The sequence below is a fragment of the Candoia aspera genome, chromosome 1 (genome assembly GCF_035149785.1).
Source record: "Candoia aspera isolate rCanAsp1 chromosome 1, rCanAsp1.hap2, whole genome shotgun sequence".
Lineage (NCBI taxonomy): Eukaryota > Metazoa > Chordata > Lepidosauria > Squamata > Boidae > Candoia > Candoia aspera.
Window position 1 is genome coordinate 217128032 of NC_086153.1, and position 21808 is coordinate 217149839.

Genomic DNA, 21808 nt, shown 5'->3' on the forward strand with positions numbered 1-21808 from the left:
ACTAGCCAACCATGTGGGGAGGATGGGAGTTTTGAAAATGTGTTGTGTGTTTTCACAATATGAATACCAAAAGTGGCCACACTTTCTCATAAAATGGCTACATGTTAAGCATAGCAGGTCACAAAACAACCATGTATCTATATATACATGTACTGTATGTATGTATTTATTTGTATGCCACCTATTCCAGAAGGTACATGGTGGCTAATAATCAGAACCTCCTTCAAAAATAATAAACCTACCCATAAAATAAACTGAATACAAAAAAACTTCAAAAACATTTGTCCTCCAAATTCGAATCTCCAATTACAGCATGCCCCCTTCCTGCATTTGATGTAATAATCAGAGCTTAAAGGTTCTCCTGAAACTCAAATGGGAAGGAGCAGACCAGATCTCTGGGTTGAGGGAATTCCACAGTATGGGTGCAGCGATAGAAAATGCCTACTTCCAAGCCCCAGCAGATGGCATTCTTGAGTAGAAGGGACCTGGAGGGACTTGGTCCTATTGGTGTGATCAGATGGGTAGGTGAGTGTGAGAGAAGGACAGCCATCAGATAACCCAGCCCAGAGCCATGTAGGTTTTAAAGGATCAACCACCTCATTGAGTTGCATGTGGAGGCCAACTGGTAATCAGTGCAGCTCCTGAAGCAGTGGACCCACTTGAATATATCAGTATGTTAATTTCATGAGGTTGCTCCTAATCTCCTATAGCTCCCTAGGATACTTTCTACCACTCCATCTTACCTTTGCCTTTTTTACCCACATTTCCAGACAAAGCACTAGACTGATGTAGGCCTTGCAAGGTAGTCCAGACAAGTAGCAAACCCAGAAGAGCTAGCTCTACTTTATTGTAACAGAATCTTGGAAGTGTGAAGGTACATTTCTCTCCATCGCCTTTACAGCCCAAAAAACTAGGGTGGGTTCCTTCTGAGACATTGCCATGCCCACATTTCTGCTGCAGGCTAAGCTGCCTTTTATCTGACCGTTGCCTTCCCCCATCTCCCAAGGTCATTCCCACATACCATTATTCTGTAGCCATTCTCCATTGATAGTGTTTGTATATTGTAATTCTTATATTTTACAATTGCTTCATTTCAGTAGCTGAAACAAAATTGAAAATGTAAAATAACTTAGCTATATTTATGAAATGAAGGAATCAGAAGAGAGTTAATAAAAAATAAGGTTGAATCCTGAAAACCACTAACTTTTTTGCAGATCAAGAACTCTGCATAAATCTGCTTTTTAAAAATATTTTATCCTGTTGCTCTGATTTTCATGGAGGAGGATGAAATAACGGAACATTTGAAATCTTAGTTAGCTCTCACCCATGGCTTAAAATATTACAGCATTACATATTCTCCACTCTTGTATGCATGTGTTCATGGTCTTACACTTTAGATATTTGCATTGGTAAAAACTTATAAAATGTTGCTTCATACACAAAACTGATTTTCATGACTGCAAAGTGTAGTCACAGGATAGAGGTTTCATTTCTGAATAGAGATATGACTGTGAGAAGCAAAGAATTAAGTAACCTTATCCCTCCTGTTCATTTTTTTGCTCATAATCTTCCAAACAATGGAAATACATTTATATATGAAAGGGAGCCATACATATTTTGATGAGAAAAATTATTGGAGTGAAAATAGTCTGTTTCTCCTCACTGTCTCCTGAAACATGCTCCACTCACCCAGGATTGTAATTTATTAATGCGCTCCATTAAAAAAAACAACTAAAACAGAAAAGTTTGTATGCTGTGACTGTATCACTTTCTCATTATTTATTTATTTATTTATTTTTCTTTTAGTCAGTAGATTCTCAAGGCAGTGTAAAATTCAGTTTGGGCTTTAAGTACTATATAACTAATGCAAGGTCCATGCAATCTTTGCATCCATATATAACATGTGATATGTTATATAAACATATGCATATGAATCAAGGTATCAAATGAATGGCAGCCATAAGATCTCACATGGGTTCCACTATGGCATAGAGCAAACATATCTGAGGGACCATCTCTCCTATTTTTTCTGTCTGTCCCATAAGATCGGACAGGGCTGGCATGCTTCGGGCTCCATCTATTAATCAGGGCCATCTTATGGGAGCCAGGAGGCCCATAATCTCTATTGCAGTTCCTGTCCTTTGGAACAGCATTCCTCCCAAGCTCTTTCTCCAGGCCTTGGGCTACAATGGGGTACGCATCCACTGTTGAAGATGTATGTATTATATTTACATTTAAGAGTTTTTCTTCCTTTGGTATCACTGTCTTTTATTACAGTTTTCAATGCATTGTTCATTTTTAAATTGTTATTATTATTTATTAAATTTATTGGCCACCCAACTCCAGTGGACTCTGGATGGCACACAAAACAATAAAAAATCTTCCTTGTAAGCCACTTAGAGTAACTGATAAGTAGCCAGCTGTAGAAATTTAAATAATAAATAAAGAAGGAAATAATGAAGCAGTCTTGTTTCTTATTTTAGCCACTGGGAGCAACCACTATACAGCTAGTAGCTGGGATGGAGACAGCACAATGTCCACTTTCCATACTCCAGACATGGACAGTTCAGCAACACTCAGTCAAGGTTTGGAAAGGACTTCACACTTTCTTCAGGGGAACTTCACTGTGATGGATTTAGCAAGAGAAGGGCCAGCTACTCAGAGAGAACCTGCTACATCTTCTGGTCAAATCCAATGGTCATCTCATGTAACATTTCCAATACCAAAAAGTAGAACCTCAGATGCCAAACAGCCTGATTCTTTAGCAAGGATTGTGCTTACTCGGTCTTACTCTTCTCCACAAACTAGTATGTATCTTTTCATAATTTCTGTTCCTTGCTGTCAGAAGAAGCAGATGATAGCCTACAGCAGGGTGGGAAAACTTTTGGTGGTCTTGAGATTGCATTTTATATTTCGTGGCAGGCTTGGGTCACAAGGATATCAATGTTGATGCAAATGCGTGGATCTGTATCACATATGTCGGGGCAAGATTTTTCATTCTTTTCTTGGTTGAAAATTTTCTTTTCTTTTTTAATGTGTTCAACCCTTTCTAGAATTCATATAAAGGTTTCTTTGGGTTATCTGCCTTAAAACAATGGTAAACTACCACCCAAAATTGGCAGCATGGTTAGAAAAGACAACAAAGAATAGGCTGGGTACTTAACAAGATTCTGCTCTAGAACATTGCTCTAATTTGATAATGGACTGGATGAAAGTGAAAAAGCTGTCATTAAATCTGGACAAGACAAATGTGCTGCTGTTCAGTAAGAAATAAAAGATTCAGTATGTGCTAGATGGGACTGCATTTCCTCTTCAAGAGTAAATCCACAGTAAAGTGCTCCTTGATCCTCCACATTGCAGATTTCCAAACTACACAGGTGGTGTGAAGCATTTTTTAACCATTGTCTCTATTGTGTCAGTTGCTGTCATTCCTGAGTTAGCCAACTGTGGTCATACTTATCTATGTCTGGTTTGGATCAAAATTAGATTGCTACAATCCCCTCTATGTAGTGCTAACTCTTGAAAACAGTCCTGAACTTCAATTGATGTAAAATGGAGTGGGTAGGATAGAATACATATTGTTATGGAATGTGAGGGTGGCCTTGGAAGACGGGGGGGTGGGAGGGTGGGGGAGAAATGCTGCCTAGGAAACGATCAGATAAAAGAAAGAGGAGCCCACAACAGAGTAACAGTCAGAGGAAGGAACTTAGGAAGGGCCTGCCCTAATTACTCAGGTGGCAGATAGGGAGGACAGGAGATTTGTACTTTCAGACTTGCAAGATTCTGTTAATGTGGCCTTACAATAAAGTAGAATTAGCTCATCTCATTGAGTTTCCTGTCTGGTTTACCTGGGAGGGCTGACATATATTGAGTAAACTAAACTGGGGAAAAACAAAATAAATACATATATTCAGCTAAACAAACCAATCCTTCTCCCAATAGCTGCTGGAAATTATTAAACTTTCTCAATCTAGATGTCAAAATGAAATAAATTTATAATGCAGATCTGATTATCTTTTCCATATAAGGATAGGTTGCTGTATTGCTTTTCATTTTGTAGATTCAGGGTGTAAGGCTGGAAACCTTCACTGGGAATAATAAAGAGCATAAAAGACTTAATATGCACCTCAGTTCTGCTCTCTTCCTTTCCTTGGCTGTCCTTCCTGTCTCTATTCTCTTTCTTCTCAAAATGGAGCATGAAATTATCAGGAATAATTTTGCCAAGTTACAAAGCCTGGCAAGCATCATGTCTTTTAAAATTTCTGTTTGTGCAGTTGCTCTTTTCTCTGGAATAGCTACTTTTTCTTCACCTGCTTTCTACTGTTTGTGTGACAGAAACTCTGTCAGGACTTGAAGAGGCCTTAAATTAAGTATTTTAATGTTCTTCTGCCTGCAGTTACTCCATATTGTTGTCAGATGATTCAAATCCATCTCTCTTGGATTTTTAGAGTTGTAGTTTGGCAACCTTCACTGCAAAACTATGAATGCATAGCTTGCTCAGTTCAGAGAGTTTCTTTTGACATACATGAAGTCCATGAACAAGCAGATGATTTCCACAAGAGTATTGCATCCTATCAAATGAGGTCATTAAGACAATGCAGAACATAATAGTCCTGCACTGACTGGACTTTACAACTCAAAATGGATAAAGTTATAATGGCAATGCCAGCTTTGTTCACCCTATCAGAAGATTTTACCAACACTGCTTGCCACAAATCTGACATGTGGGCAGAGCTAATCTGCTACTGGTTTATTGATTTCTACCAGCTTTCTTCAAGCTGATTTGCTGAATATTTCAACTTCTGCACTTTAAGGAAGAAAAGCAAGTAATATAGAAAGTCAGTCCTTATGTTAGGGTCCGCAACATGGTGCCCACACACACCAGAATGCTGGCTGGATCTCTGCAGCCCCATAAAACAAAATATTAAAACATTGATAAATTCATTAGAGATCTCTGAAATCATGAGATTTTGCAGATTTGGGTTGGGCACTTGAGCCATTCAGTGATCACATGGAATGGTTCCAGACAGGCTGAGGATTACCTTAATTTGTAGAAAGAGGTGCTGAAGATGCAAATGCATTTTTGGGGGTTAGTTTGGCATATTTTTAGCTGGACATGATGTACCAATCCATCCACTATGATGTCATTCTTAGGGTTGGGTCACTTATCACACTGAGCCAGTAACAAACATGATGTGTGAAGCAGGCCATTAATCTTATTCTGCCTGATTTCATGATAATTCTTTTTAACTCTGTTTATGTATACTTTGTACTCAACCCATTGGTTATGTGAAACTTTAATTCAACAAAACAATCCTATAATATGCAGCATACAAAGGTTTACTCAGAAGTTAATTTCACAGTGTGTAATGCACCATTGTATTAAAGCAGAGTAGATAAGAATTTCCTAACATTAATTATATGGACAAGGCACAATGTGTTGTGTCTTCCTGTCATTCCCTCTGTATTTCTGTGCCAATACATTTGGGGTATTTCATAGCAATGATTTTACTTGCACCTATTTCAAGCTTAGAGTTTCCTATTAACACTCTGAACTATGGCTTCTTTCCCAAGTGTTTATCATTTTAGTCAGGTTAGGAGCATGGGAAATTAACTAGACTTCTATTAGATCTGCATGAATACAATTACTGTATGAACAAACTTTGAGAGATTCCTCCAGAATATGCAGGTTGCATATCTAATTTCTTTCTGTTATGTTTCATTTATGACAGATACTGATCAGCTAGTGTCCAGCACAGAGAGAAGAATTTCCAATTCTGATATGGAGAATATGACAATTCTGAGCATATCTAATAGAGGTGAGGAAAAGATACTACGAACTCTCAGAGGCAGCAGCAGTTCTCAAAGTCCACGTTCTGTATCCACAATCTCTAACCTTGAAATGTCCAGCAATGGGGAGAAGATATTACGAACTCTCAGAGGCAGTAGAAGTTCTCAAGATCCACGTTCTGTATCCACAATCTCTAACCTTGAAATGTCCAGCAATGGGGAGAAGATATTACGAACTCTCAGAGGCAGTAGCAGTTCTCAAAGTCCACGTTCTGTATCTTCAGTCTCTAGCCTTGAAATGTCCAGCAATGGGGAGGAGAAATTACGAACTCGCAGAGGCAGTAGAAGTTCTCAAGATCCACGTTCTGTATCCACAATCTCTAGCCTTGAAATGTCCAGCAATGGGGAGAAGATATTACGAACTCTCAGAGGCAGTAGAAGTTCTCAAGATCCACGTTCTGTATCCACAATCTCTAACCTTGAAATGTCCAGCAATGGGGAGAAGATATTACGAACTCTCAGAGGCAGTAGCAGTTCTCAAAGTCCACGTTCTGTATCTTCAGTCTCTAGCCTTGAAATGTCCAGCAATGGGGAGGAGAAATTACGAACTCGCAGAGGCAGTAGAAGTTCTCAAGATCCACGTTCTGTATCCACAATCTCTAGCCTTGAAATGTCCAGCAATGGGGAGAAGATATTACGAACTCTCAGAGGCAGTAGCAGTTCTCAAAGTCCACGTTCTGTATCTTCAGTCTCTAGCCTTGAAATGTCCAGCAATGGGGAGGAGAAATTACGAACTCGCAGAGACAGCAGCAGTTCTCAAGATCCACGTTCTGTATCCACAATCTCTAGCCTTGAAATGTCCAGCAATGGGGAGGAGAAATTACGAACTCGCAGAGGCAGCAGCAGTTCTCAAGATCCACGTTCTGTATCCACAATCTCTAACCTTGAAATGTCCAGCAATGGGGAGGAGAAATTACGAACTCTCAGAGGCAGTAGCAGTTCTCAAAGTCCACGTTCTGTATCTTCAGTCTCTAGCCTTGAAATGTCCAGCAATGGGGAGGAGAAATTACGAACTCGCAGAGACAGCAGCAGTTCTCAAGATCCACGTTCTGTATCCACAATCTCTAGCCTTGAAATGTCCAGCAATGGGGAGGAGAAATTACGAACTCTCAGAGGCAGTAGAAGTTCTCAAGATCCACGTTCTGTATCCACAATCTCTAACCTTGAAATGTCCAGCAATGGGGAGGAGAAATTACGAACTCGCAGAGGCAGCAGCAGTTCTCAAGATCCACGTTCTGTATCCACAATCTCTAGCCTTGAAATGTCCAGCAATGGGGAGGAGAAATTACGAACTCTCAGAGACAGCAGCAGTTCTCAAGATCCCCATTCTGCACTTGGAGTCTCCAAAATGTCCAGCAATGGGGAGAAGATATTACGAACTCTCAGAGGCAGTAGCAGTTCTCAAAGTCCACGTTCTGTATCTTCAGTCTCTAGCCTTGAAATGTCCAGCAATGGGGAGGAGAAATTACGAACTCTCAGAGGCAGTAGAAGTTCTCAAGATCCACGTTCTGTATCCACAATCTCTAACCTTGAAATGTCCAGCAATGGGGAGGAGAAATTACGAACTCGCAGAGGCAGCAGCAGTTCTCAAGATCCACGTTCTGTATCCACAATCTCTAGCCTTGAAATGTCCAGCAATAGGGAGGAGAAATTACGAACTCGCAGAGGCAGCAGCAGTTCTCAAGATCCACGTTCTGTATCCACAATCTCTAACCTTGAAATGTCCAGCAATGGGGAGGAGAAGTTACAAACTCGCAGAGGCAGCAGCAGTTCTCAAGATCCACGTTCTGTATCCACAATCTCTAACCTTGAAATGTCCAGCAATGGGGAGGAGAAATTACAAACTCTCAGAGACAGCAGCAGTTCTCAAGATCCACATTCTGTATCCACAATCTCTAGCCTTGAAATGTCCAGCAATGGGGAGGAGAAATTACGAACTCTCAGAGGCAGTAGAAGTTCTCAAGATCCACGTTCTGTATCCACAGTCTCTATCCTTGAAATTCCCAGCAACAGAGAGGAGAAATTACGAACTCTCAGAGACAGCAGCAGTTCTCAAGATCCCCATTCTGCACTTGGAGTCTCCAAAATGTCCAGCAATGGGGAGAAGATATTACGAACTCTCGGAGGCAGTAGCAGTTCTCAAAGTCCACGTTCTGTATCTTCAGTCTCTAGCCTTGAAATGTCTAGCTCTTCAGGCCTCCGTGGTTCTTCTTACGTGGTAGTTCCTGCAGATTCCAGACAAATGGATTTGTCAGCACTGGACACTGATAAAAGTGAAGCAACAGATACACATTCTCAGTCTCCTTCAGCAACTACAGGTAAAGGAAAAAGATCTCCTACTTGTTCAAGATTTCAGAGTGCTCTTTTACTCATGTAAGGATGAAGCCAAATGTTCTAGATGAATATAAAAAAAGTGAAGGGAAATGGGAAAATAGGTTATCACTGGAGAAACAAGTTATTCTGGGAAAAAAAAGATGGGACAAATGGAACAGAATTTATATATGGCTGTTTTAGTAGATCTTCACTTTATAACACTGGTGAAGGGTAAAGGTATCTGTGCTGCAGAGGGTTGTGCGGTTTTCTGAGTGATGTTAGCAATAAAGATAATTTGGTTACCAAAATTAGCTTCCTTTTATCTTATTGGATTAAAATAAGTCATATTAATAAAAGGTGGAGTCAGTTAAGAAAAAATAGATATGTCCAATATTGGCTTTATCTTAATGCAGAGAAGGTAATACTGAGAAATTATAAGAACAGGATTCCAAAATAGAACTGAAATAAAAGGAATGATGATCATGTTCATAATAATGATTATCTGCTTCATTTGTATAGCACCCTTTCTCCTGGTGGAGTCCAGAGTCTAAATAAGGAATAAATCTAGAGCAACATTGTAAAACAAAACAAGCTTTTAAAAAGCTTAAGAAATCTCTGCAAAGACATGCTACAACTGATTTTGTGCAAGGAGTTGTTGACGCTTCCTTATCAACATTATTATATGCAATATATAACAGATGTCCAAAACAATTTAAAAACAAATCTTTCTCATGCAATTAAGACTAAAATGAATAGTTACTAACAATCCTCCCTGGGCTCTATATTTTCCTTTCAATCTTAAAGGTATATTTACTTTTCTAATTTTTGGAATATATTTGTACTCTTTGGTGGAGATGAATATATCCTTTACGATATCAATAACAGTTGAGTTCATTGTTCATAATAGTAATCTATTGAGAAACAATTGTTGAAATTTGCAAGTTTCAAACTTTAGAACTAAATTAACATAAAATATTGTAGAAAATATGGATATGAATAATTCTGTAGAAAACGAGACATCCTTCTGATTAAAATGGATACTAAGACTGATTTCAGATGCTTTCAGATTTTTAACTACATGTTAAAGTACAGATGGCCACTAGTAGTCAGCAAAGAGTTATAATCTTCTAGACCTGTTTACTAACACCTAGTGGCTTCTGGATGTTTGCAGTCCAGATATGGTTGGTCTATATTACACTGTGTTGAATCAAATAAGTAAGTTACAGAATCAAGGTTGTGGGAAATGTCATGGTACAGTCAAAAGTGCAAGAAGTGTCATGCATTCTGCATTCTCATCCCTTCTCAGTGACCAATCAGATGTCTGTCGAAAGCCCATACACTAGAGAAAAATGCAAGGCACCTTTATGCTCATGTTCCCAAGCAACTGATAGAGAGAGGAATCCTGAGCCTTATACTGGAGGTAATACACAGCACTCATGATGGGGAGCGATCAATAGATTTCCTGCCCCTGAATTTCACTACTCTTTTAAAGGTATCTAAGTTAATGGCCAACACTACATCATGATACTGAATTCCATGTTCCATCATTTAATTATGGCCATGAAGTGGTGTACTAGGTTTTAAGTTTAGCTTCACCTTAGTGATTTGTGTAAACTCGATGTGATTTATTAAATTATGCTTTACGGCTTAGCGTATTGTTGAACCCAACCAGTCCTGGATTATTCAACAAATGGTTAAACAAATCCTGCATTAGCACTGTAAGTAAACCACTATTCATCTACATTAGCTAATTCTAGATTCTAATATTATCAGAAATACAAGAAATTCTCTCCACCTACTTTAGTTTAAGGACATTATTTATTTATTTATTTTCTATCCTGCCTTTATTATTTTTTATGAATAACTCAAGGCGGCAAACATAGCTAACACTCCTTCCTCCTCCTCTTTTCCCCACAACAGCAACCCTGTGAGGTGAGTTGGGCTGAAAGAGAGTGATTGGCCCAAGGTCACCCAGCCGGCTTTCATGCCTAAGGCGGGACTAGAACTCAGAGACTCCTGGTTTCTAGCCCGTTGCCTTAACCACCAGACCAAAATTGAGGGACATATTGGATATCGCTAGTATTCATCAGAGATAAATTGAGTTGGCCTTATATATGATAAAAATTGACAATGTCAGGTAATAAATACAAGCAAAATCTCTAAACACCAAGTGACTTATTGAAATCTGGAATAACTTTATATGACAAGATAAACATGCTCCATAGAAGTGAAAAAAACCCCCAAGAATAAATGTTTTGGTAAGTTATGGTGATAGCTAGAAGTAAAATTGGATTAGTTTATTTCCAATTAGTTTAACTAGATTAGATGAGATATACTTCTCCATCTATTTGTTTATATATTTTTCATAGGCTTATATGCTGCTCCAATAATTAACTGGTTGTGAGAGGCTTATGTATAAGATTTACATCTAAGTTCTCATTTATTATTTTTATAATAAAACACCTGTTCCCAACAGAATTAATGAATAGTATATATACAGTATGAATATCCATTAGGTAGAAAACATGTTCATTCAGCATGGAGGAAGTTCATCTCATCTTTTTACTGATATATTTCAGCTGTAGAAGGCAGAGATTGGAAGGACAGCAGATCAAACAGAGAGAGAAAAATGTCCAGTTCTTACATGGACAGTGTATCTGTCAGAGATGAAGAGAAGTCCCAGAATGTGACACAAACATTCATCACCGCTAATACTTTCAGTTCTTCAAAGCTTTCAGTGAGGCCAGAACAGACTGGAGAAATGCGTTTGTCGGGCACAGACTTTGTTTTCACTGAAGAGGCATTTATACTTTCTCAGGCTACTACAGGTAAATAAGGAAAATCACCTTGTTTCTACTGGATTTCAAGGATTGTTAAGGCTACCTGAGATAAAGATAAAATGAAAATACTTGGAATGGATATTAAACAAGAAAACAAGATCAAAGAACAAGTGTTTTATTTAGAAAGATAAACTGAAATCACTGGGATATGAAGAAGAATGAAATCATGCAGGGTTTATCTAACAGCATATAAATTCATCTTTAAAGAAGCATCTTAATTAAGTGAAACACCAGGGACAATGAAACCTAGTTGTGAAGTTGGCTGTAGTCCAGAAACCCCATGGCACAATACGTATGACAATGTTTAATGCACTGGTACAGGCTAACAGAGTAACTACTGTGCAAAGCCTTAAAAATAGTACTAATATCTATATTAGATTTCCTATCACAACGTCTTTTAATTAGAAAGAGATGGCACTGATTATTGGGAAAATGTCTGAAAACCCTTGGATAAAAACTATAATAATTGACAGTGAGAGAAAATGGTCCTATTCATAATATTAAAGAAAAACATATCACCTGTAATAATAGATCAGAGAGCTAATAATACTGATAGTTGTTTGTAATAGAATTATCCATTCATTTGTGCTTCTCAATAAATACGATTATAGGTAAAAACTATAAAAGATGTTGAAAAGAAGTTAACACCTTTCCATCTTAAATTGTCTTAAAAGATACACGTTTTACCTTGCCAAATTTTCCTGTAACATTAATTATAAATATAATAGCATTTACTAAAAATATACTAAAATTCTGAAAAAGAGACTACATACCAGAAATGTACAGCTTTAATTGTTGCTAGTACTGTTGGTATAATGAAATTAAGATTAAAACAATTGGCACTAATTTACTATAGCTGACAGTAACTATTTTCAGGTTAGAACCTGGTTCTATTTTTTTTTAATGCATCTTTTAAAATATTGGCAGATTTCCTAAGCAAGTCTGTTGTTCTCCAAATTGGCATCCATGCAATCTTACAATACATTTGAAAAAGATGGAATGTGGTAAGTCTGAGAACCACTCTTTCACCGACCATGGTGGAAATCTCAGTTCCACTAATCATAAAATGGCATTTTGCACTTCCATAAAAACACACTATCCAGATGTATTTACAGTGCATCAGAAACAGAGTGTGCCAAAGTACTTACAGGAGGTAGGCAGTAAGATACTGAACTGGTACTATTTGTACAAACAATTATTCCATCCCTTTCTGCCTTTCTCACATACCACATAACTGCTTTTAAGACATTACAAATGGTTTCTTTACATGATTTTAATGAGTAAAAATGAACAAAAAAATGAACAAAAACTTGCTGGATGGATTAATTTTCTACTGTTGCATTTCAGAACAGAATGGTCAGCAACAGAGCAGCTCTGAGACAGAGAGCATTGCTTCTAACTTTTATACACAGAGCAGATCTGACAGAAGTGGAGAGAGGATGTTACAAACTCTACGGCACACCAGTAGTTCCCACCATCCGCAGTCAATATCCACAGCTACTCACAGTGAAATACCCAGAAGTTCAGGTCTTACTGATTCTTCTTATGTGTTAACTCCGGTTCAAACCAGACAAAGAGATTTGTCACCTGGATTCACCCATTTCATGGAAACAGCAAGTACACATCCTTGGGATTCCTCACAAACAACAGGTAAAGAAAAATGTTTTCTGAGCTTCAGAACCTTGTTAATGCTTGTCTGGTACCAAGATAAAAACAAAATGTCATGGTTACACATTAAACAATTAAAAAGGGATAGGCGGTTAACTGGAAAAACGAACCGCTAAGGCATTTGAAGGTGAAGTTTACTAAAAGCATGCAGGGTTTATTTATTTATTTATTTGTTTGTTTGTTTGTTTGTTTATTTATTTAATTTACTGTTTCAATTTATATGACCACCCATCTCAAATTCATTACTTTGGGCAGCTAACAAAAACACTGTAAAACATATACCTGTAATAAAAACATACACATAATCAGTAGCCAAGGTAAAAAATAGAATGACCACCATCAACATAACCATTGCATGGGGTCTGCCACACATCTGGATTCAGGGTATCATGTTTCAAAAGGCAGGCACAATGACAGAAAAGGCTCTCTTCCTGGGCCTTGTCGGGTGGGCTTTAATGAAGGGTTTTATAAGTCAGTGCCAGCCTCTTGAATTTATTTTATTTATTTATTGAATTTATATAGCCGCCCATCTCACATATATGACTCTGCACCATCCAGATGCTCTTCAAGGGCAGCCCCATGTAAAGCACATTGCACTAGTCTATTTGGGAGATAACCAAGGCATGAGTGACCATGAGCAAAGCCTCCCAGTCTAGGAACAGGAACAATTGGCACACAAGAAATTGTGCAAAGAACCATTATGCATCCATCTTTAAAGATGTATCTTTATTCTTGAAAGAATGAGAATTAGCTTATCTACGTATGAATTATTGCATTCTTTTCGAGTTAGTTTTAAGGTTTTAATTAATTAGTTAAGTAATTAATGGTCTGCCTGATTCCCATATATTCCAGGCAGCTTAAAACTAGGAATACACACATACATTCATACACATACACATACACATATATAAAAATACCACAGACTGGAAGATAAATAATTAGAAGAGACTGCAGAGAAAACAGGTATCCAAAGTAGACTTCATTGTATCAGAAATAATTTTAATTCAAACAGGGAGATCTAGATGATTGCCATTTTCCCTATATCATGCTGTAATGTATCTTCTGTGTACCATATCCTATACTCCACAGAATCCAGTCTTCAAGAGGAAACTGCAGTGGATTGTGGGAATCAGGGAAACCAAGTTCTCTTAGAGACCAGAAGTCTCTAGCATAATCCACTGCTAGATTTAACTCCATAACTTGGGGAAAATTTGGATCAAACACATTAGTAATTCAAGGGATCATGCTGCTGCTTCTAACACTCTAACACTGGAGTGTAATTATTTTACAATCTATTTTATCTGGATGGTATTTCAGTGAGGTAATAATTCAGATTCTTTGTCATGGAACAATTGCTGATGGTTCCTTATTACTTGCTTTACGAATAGAATATAATTCCAAAGAAAGTCAAAACTGATTTTTTTTTAATGTCACACTGTATACAGTTTTTTGCTTTCTCTTTATGGTGAAATTAGGGATAAAATGAATGGTACTACCAACCTTCCTGAAAATTTTCTCATTAGAACTGGTTTGAACTGATACGGTAATCTTAAAACATTTTGAGATGCTTATATTTAATCATTTAAGCTCGGCAGAAAATCAGTAAAAAAGTTAAGGGGATATGAATATGAGTCTGAACATTGGGTAAATTGAATCAAAATATTAATAAAGCTCTGAGTGTTTGTGAATATGTGTGAAAATGGGCACATCTCATTACATATATATGGATTAAGTATGTTTTAATGTGCTAATCTGCTCCACACAAAAATTAAAATAAGTTTCTGAGATAGAGAGTTGCATATGGATGTCCCCATCATCTGAAACCAGTGGGCCAGATCCCATCTTCTCCTCCTATCTCCTCCTTCACCACTGTACCACAATCCCCAGATTTGTTCTAGAAGATTGGAAACTCACACGATCAGCCACGGGGGGCACCCGGAGATTCAAGGGGAGGAGAGCAAGAGAAGTTCTGTTGCTTGACTGGAATTAATTTTCATAATGTTAGATGTAGCCCAATTATTTGGATTTGTACACTACAGCATGTTGTCCAGGTAGTCAGAACAAGAAAAATCTCCAGTTATTGAGGGAGTGGTGTGATGCCTGGGGGGAAAAAACTTTATTACAAAATTAATAATTTACATGTCATGAAATAAACATGACAGGATGTGAATATATGTATTGATCTTTTATTTAATCTAATGAAAAGATATTGATACCAGTTCATGGTTTAAAACCTTATGATCATTACCCACACACACACACACACACACCAAATTGTCATAATAAATTTTTAATTTATTTTTCAGGCTAAAGATATTCTCACATTTGAAATTAATGTTTACTATTCGATATATGATAATTAATTATAAAATGTGGTCTTCATTCATCCCTGGCAGGTGGTGCATCTAAATATTTACTGTTGTGTTTCAGCTGCAGAAGACAGCAGTCGCCTGAGGAGCTCTTTGATTAAAGAGAAAATTTTCAGTTCCCAGACAGCCGGTGTGTCTGTTTCAAGTCTATCAAAAAGAGGTGAAGAGAGTACACTACGAACTGTAAGGGATGTCAGCAGTTCTGAAAGTGACACGCAAACGTCCACTGTTGCCAATACTACCATCTCCAGCAGTTCAGATTTTGTTCATTCTTTTCATATGAAAAGTCCAGGACAGACTGACCAAGATTTGTCACCTGGGGACACTGATTTCACTGAAGGAATGCTTATACTTTCCCAGGCTCCTTCAGAAACAACAGGTAAAGGACGAAGTTTTCAGAGTACTGAATTTATAATGTTTATTATTTGCTTTGGAGAGCCAGTTTGGCCCAGTGGTTAAGGCACCAGGCTAGAAACTGGGAGACTGAGAGTTCTAGTCCCAACTTAGGCACAAAGCCAGCTGGGTGACCTTGGGCCAGCCACTCTCTCTCAGCCCTAGGAAGCAGGCAAGGGCAAACCATTTCTGAAATCTTGCAAGAAAACTGCAGGGACTGGTCCAGGCAGTTGCCAGCAGTCAAGACCGACTGAAAGGCACAAAAAACAACAACGAAAATATTTGTTTGATGTCTGGTGTAAAGATAATATGAACATGATAGAACATAAAACTCTAATGGAAGCAGCCATAGTTGAGATCTCTATGCATATTATTATGGGTGCATATGTTTTTGCTGATCTATGGCCATAATAAAGATTAATTTGATTTGGGCTCATATAATTATTATGTGATAGAAATTAAAAACACTGTTTTGATCACAAATTTGTTTAGATTATGGTATAAGTATTAAAGTAATTTGATCTTGTCAAATTCCATTTCCTCAGCAACATAGTTTCATGAAGTTTTAAATTCTGAAAAAGAAAGTTGTAGTAATATATGCTACTAGTTTTTATAGAACAGTCCCCAAGTATAGTGCAATTGAGATGAAAGTGAATGGTACTAATTTTCTTTGTGATAAGTGTGATTGCTTACAAATTAGGACACCATTTTGCTCTGTTGTGAGAGAAAATACTATTTAATTATGGTGATAGAGTTTATAAGCAATCCAGTGATTGCAGAAATTGAGAGCTAATTTATGCTGATGTCAGTGGCAGTTGGTTAGGAACCTAAGCAGCCCAATACAAATTAAGAAGAAAGCAAAGTATTATGTCCCTGGAAACAGGGAGCATAACAACTTCAGAATTTCTATGTTCATGGCAATATCTTCCATTCCTCTTTGTCATGGAGTGATGTATAACAGAAGGACATGTCTCCATGCTATAATTCTACTCTATCACATATGTAACAACAGAGCACCCCATATAACAGCAGAGATAGGGATTCAGATTCTCTAACTCATCAAAAATTCTCATAACCCATCCTCAGAATTCACAACATCTTGCAATGAAAGCTCCAGGTCCTTCCGGTCTAATTAGTTATTTCTAATGTGATAACTCAGGGGATAAATTTGCCTCCTCTGAGCACTGATTTTCACTGAAGCAATGAGTACATATGTTCAGAAACCTTTATCAGTTAGAGGTAATAGGTAATATATGCTGAGCCTCTGGTGCCACTTCATTGTGTGGAATAGCCTTGAAGAGGTCCTTGAAGCAACCTTCTGGGTGGTGGTGGTGGTGATGATGATGAATAAATTAAATTTACATGCTGCCTGACTCCCAGCAAACTGTGATTAGAATATAACATTCAATTTTTTAAACTGGATAAGAATTCAGGAGATCTTTTCTTTAAAATAGAATAAGAGGCTGTTGGTACAGTATTCCCACTCATATGTGGAATAACCTATAATTTCAAGGGAAGTTAAAAGCAATTTTTAATCTTACATTTTATATAATAAAATATCATTCTAAAGGAAATTAAGAACAACTTTTTAATTTGAAAATTGGCAGAGGTTTGTCATGTACAGATTTACGAGATGATTAGGACTAAAATTAATTCCTTACTGTTCTGTTTCAGTTGAAGAAGAGAATGGTCAGTCACACAGCAGCTCAAGTACAGGGCCCATTTTGTCTACTTACCACCTGAACAGCTCCTCCATTTCATATCTATCTGACTTGGATGGGGAGAGGACCGTACGAACTCTGAGAGATGTCAGCAGTGCTCACAATGTAACACAAGGATCCATAGCCTGGCACAATAAAACCTCCAGTTCTTCAGGCCTCACTGATTCTTCATACCTGTTAACTCCAATAGAAACAGATTTAACTCCTCAGATGACTGATTTCACTGAAGGAACAAGTACACATTTGCAAGCTTCTTCAGAAAAAACAGGTAAGGATTGAAGAGGTCTGGTTTCAGTTTTTAGAACACTATTTTGCTTGGCACCTGCAGACAGAGTCTTTCCTGCTCTTTTCCACTGAGCTAGAACTAGTACTGTTCAGGTAGTCCCTGCTTAACAACCACAGTTGGGACCAGAATTTAGGTTGCTAAGTGATGCAGTTGTTAAGTGAATTCAGACCCAATTTTACGACCATTTTTGCGGCAGTTGTTAAGTGAATCACATGGTCAGGAAGCAAACCACATGGTTGTTAAGCGAATCATGCAGTTCCCTATTGATTTTGCTTATCAGAAGCTGGCTGCGAAGGTTGAAAATAGCAATCATGTGACTGTGGGATGTTGCAACCATTGTAAATGTGCAATGGTTGCCAAGTGCCTGAATCGTGATCATGTGAGCTCAGGGATGATGCGACAGTTATAAGTGCGAGGAATGGTCACAAGTCAGTTTTTTCATCATCTTCGTAACTCTGGACAGTCTCTAAACATACAGTCATTAAGCGAGGACTACCTGTATATTCATATGATTTGCTACTGTCTAGAATCTTTTTTTTCTAGGAAAAGCCACATAGGTTACTTCTTATTGGTTCCCTTACTTAAGATAAGGCAGGCTCCCCACTCTCCTGGCCTTCTGAAAGGGAGTGAAAGCCTGGCTTTGCCACCTCGCTTGGGGCGGGAGGGAGGATAGTCAATCATGGGGGTTGTTGGTGCTGTGATGTGGCCCTGAGGAATTTTATCAAGACTGTTTGTTTGTCCATCCAGGATTTTATATTTATATTTTTATGATGCACTTGTTTTTATGATTTTAGTCTCTTGTTGTTTTAATTGAATTGTAAACTGCCCAGAATTGCTTGGCAAGATGGATAGTGAAAAAATGGTGAGAAATAAATAAATAAATAAATAAATAAATATTTATCCCCCTCTTACTTATCCACACGCTAATTATGTCACCTTCTTAGAATAGATCATCTTGCTACTTCTAGAAATCAATTCAGTGCCAAACTCGGAAGCCACAGTCAGTCATTAGCCTTGCAAAGGTTCTCTATTGTTTGGGTTCTTGCTGGTCAAGTGATCTGCCACTGACTCCTTCCTTGATATTGCTACAGTATTAGGGCCCATCATTCTCATCTTCTATCACAGTCTCCCCCCACACATACTGTAGTTCTTTTCTAAAAATGACTCAGAACCATTCAGTTGGCTTTGCAATATTAGGTGAAATGTCAAATGCTTACTCCTTCCTTCATCCTTCCATTGTAAGCTTACTGTAACAATGAGTGGGAAAGAAATCATGGCTAAAGGGCACTAGGAGTTCAAGGTGAGAAAACAAGCGCACCTTTTTCCTAGCATTGAGGTGGATTTCATTCCACTTATTTTAATGGATCATATACTGGAGTAATAATTCAGAATCTCATTCCTTTGTAGTTGAATAGGAAACTGTTTTGATCCCCTATCAGCTGTATATGGTAAAATGGTTGCAGCTTTGAAATCTCAGTGCGGTTATAGTTTCCATTTGCAGTGAAACTAAGACAAAAATGAATCATGCTTACACTTCGCTTGGGTTCTAATCATTAAAAAAAGAATTATTTTGAGCTAGAGATAACTATAAATGGAAACATATTATCAAATACATAGGAGGAGAATTGGCAGGGGGTGGGGTCAGGTGGGAATATGAATTTGAATGTAATAGAAAATTGGGCTGATTACCAGAGCTGGATTATGGTAAATGGATGAGAATATGGCTATGGATATTTGTGAAAGCTGGGATATTAGTTTCTTTAATGTGATGTTAGAGTAATTGTTTCAATGTATTCTTGCTTTCTTGTGTAGAAAATTCCTAAGTTATATATCAGCTCAATTAGTAAAGGCAATTTGCTTGAAAAAAGAGAACCATTTAATTTTTAAAAGCAGCTATTGTTCTAGATAACATCAGTAAAGTACTTGAAAGTAGTTGGCCATCAATAAACATTTTATTTGGAGCATTAACATACATTTCAATAAAGTATATTTCAGAAAGAAAAACTGTTCTCTTATATTGTAACAGCTAATGCAATTATTTCTGGCTAGTTCTGAAGAGATCTGCAATAGTTAAAGAACAGGTTTAATAAAATATAGAGAAGTTATTTTAAGTTATTTACCTAAAATGAAACATAAAGTCAAAACTTAGACACTTTTTTTTGAAAATAATGCTTTAAGTTAATTTCAGTAATGATAAAATATATTTTAATAGAGTTGATGTCTTATACTCTGCCATATGATAGCTGAACATAAAAATGAGCTATAAATGAAAAAAAACAAGAACTTCCTTTAGTTACAATGTTCTAATTTGACTGTTCCTTTCTTTGATCAGAGAGTAGTTATCACCTGAACAATTAATGTTTTATATTATAGCTGTGTGAATGTAATTGTAGAAGCATGTATGTGGTGCTCATTCAGCATATGGACTAATTTTTGACTATTATGTTTCAATTAGAGAGCAGTGATCAGTCAAGCAGCATTTCAAATACAGAGACCAGAATTTCCCATTCTGAGCAGGACAGCGCATCTATTTCAAGTTTATTAGACAGAGATGATGAGACCACACTACAAACTTTAAGAGAGGTCAAGGATGTTCATAATGTAACCCAAATATCCATTACTGTGAATGCTAACATCACCAGCTCATTCAATATTGCTGATGCTTCTTCTTATACAATGACTCCAAAACATACCAGACAAATGAATTCATCATCTGGGGACCATGATTTCACTGAAGAAGCACTTACACATTCTGAGGTTCCATCAGAAACAACAGGTAAAAGAGAGAGATTGTCGTGTTTGTGCCAGATTTCATAGTAATTTTTAACTTGGCTGATGTAAACCAGATTTCCTGTGGGAAAAAAACTGAGGCAACAGCGTCTCTTCCAAGAGTCCCATAATCTCAGAAAGCTCATGCAAACAATAGGATTTGCTATTATTAAACAATTTTAATAATGGGGACTTGTTCAAAATAATTTATGGACAAAATTTTTTTAGTCCTTTTCTCACATTCTCTTTTCCAAATTGTAAATCTTCTACTCTGATTTTTTTCTAGCATCAGTTCAGGGCCATTTCGTAGGTTACAACAATGATATAGATATAGTTTTTCCTAATCTGATGATCTCCAGATGTTTTGGAACAATCATTTGTCAGAATGGGTAAGAATTCAGGGAGTTGTACTCCCCACAAATATTCTGGGCACCAGGGAAGATGGATATAAAGAAAGGAAAGATGAATGTTAGTGATGACATGCACATATGATGCCAGGGCCATAATACAGTATATCTAACCGATCATCATCTGGATGCCACTGAGGTGGAAAATCTAAAATGTGCAGAGCTAATTCACACAAACTTTTGCTTAAAAGGATCACCAAACTTTCCAGCCTACTTCTGAAAATCATTTACATCTCATAAAGGGATTACCAAGATCATGTAAAATCTTACAGAAATCTGAAACAATTTTCACATTTTCACAAAATAGCTTATCAGAGTTTCACATGTGTTCTAAATGTATAATATTGAATGATAGGGAAGGGTAAACACTCCATTTCCAAAGGGCAAAAGGGCCTTTTTTATCTGAGCAATTCATATCACAAAGATGTTTTCTGCTGTTACATTCATGAGAAGGAGGACATGAAGATGTTTAATGTGATAAAATCTAAAAATGAAACTATTATTAGCAAATTAATTGGTCTAATTGTGAGATGTCCATGTAAAAGTCCTCCGTCGGGGGAGATGGGCGGTGATATGAATTTAAATAATAAATAAATAAATGAAATAGCCAGATTTAATATGAAATGTAATAGAAATGTTTCCAATAATTCTGTATACAGTAATACAGAAACTATAATGAAATATTACTTTTCAATTTTGAAACATTCCATAGAGTTGGACAGGGTGAAAAAAAGGTAGCAATCACAGATGTTCATTGAGAAATTATATCCATTCTATAGGTGATATACAATGTTGTGTACTTAATAAAAATATATCCATAACTTTATTTCCTTTTTTTAGCAAATACATTTTTGTTGCCAGTGCAGAATATATCTAAATGAATGCAGTGGTGTTCCTTAATATTTATTTTATTTTTTTTAAAGGTTGTATATGAATCATGAGACTGACATGAAAATTATATTGAAAAGTATAATAATACTGTGGGATGCGGTGGTCCCAATAATTCTGGTCCCAATAATATTGTGAGACGTGGTGGCGCTGCGGGTTAAACCGCTGAGCTGCTGAGCTTGCCAATTGGAAGGTCAGCGGTTCGAATCCGCGTGACGGGGTGAGCTCCCGTTGCTAGTCCCAGCTCCTGCCAACCCAGCAGTTCGAAAACATGCAAATGTGAGTAGATCAATAGGTACCGCTT

At 37.3% G+C, this 21808-nt stretch overlaps 2 protein-coding genes across 2 annotated transcripts in view; both read left to right on the top strand.

Annotated features, from left to right (window-relative positions):
- Positions 1–21808, top strand: part of LOC134487154 (mucin-13-like) — a 193621-nt gene that overhangs the window by 127016 nt on the left and 44797 nt on the right. The window lies entirely within an intron of this gene.
- The window catches only part of HEG1 (heart development protein with EGF like domains 1), a 75525-nt gene that overhangs the window by 29750 nt on the left and 23967 nt on the right, over positions 1–21808 (top strand). The window contains exons 3-8 of the mRNA XM_063308803.1: positions 5733–8168; positions 10743–10991; positions 12351–12653; positions 15102–15419; positions 17108–17422; positions 19896–20216. Coding sequence (XP_063164873.1) covers positions 5733–8168; positions 10743–10991; positions 12351–12653; positions 15102–15419; positions 17108–17422; positions 19896–20216 — 3942 coding nt within the window. The remainder of the gene's footprint in view (positions 1–5732; positions 8169–10742; positions 10992–12350; positions 12654–15101; positions 15420–17107; positions 17423–19895; positions 20217–21808) is intronic.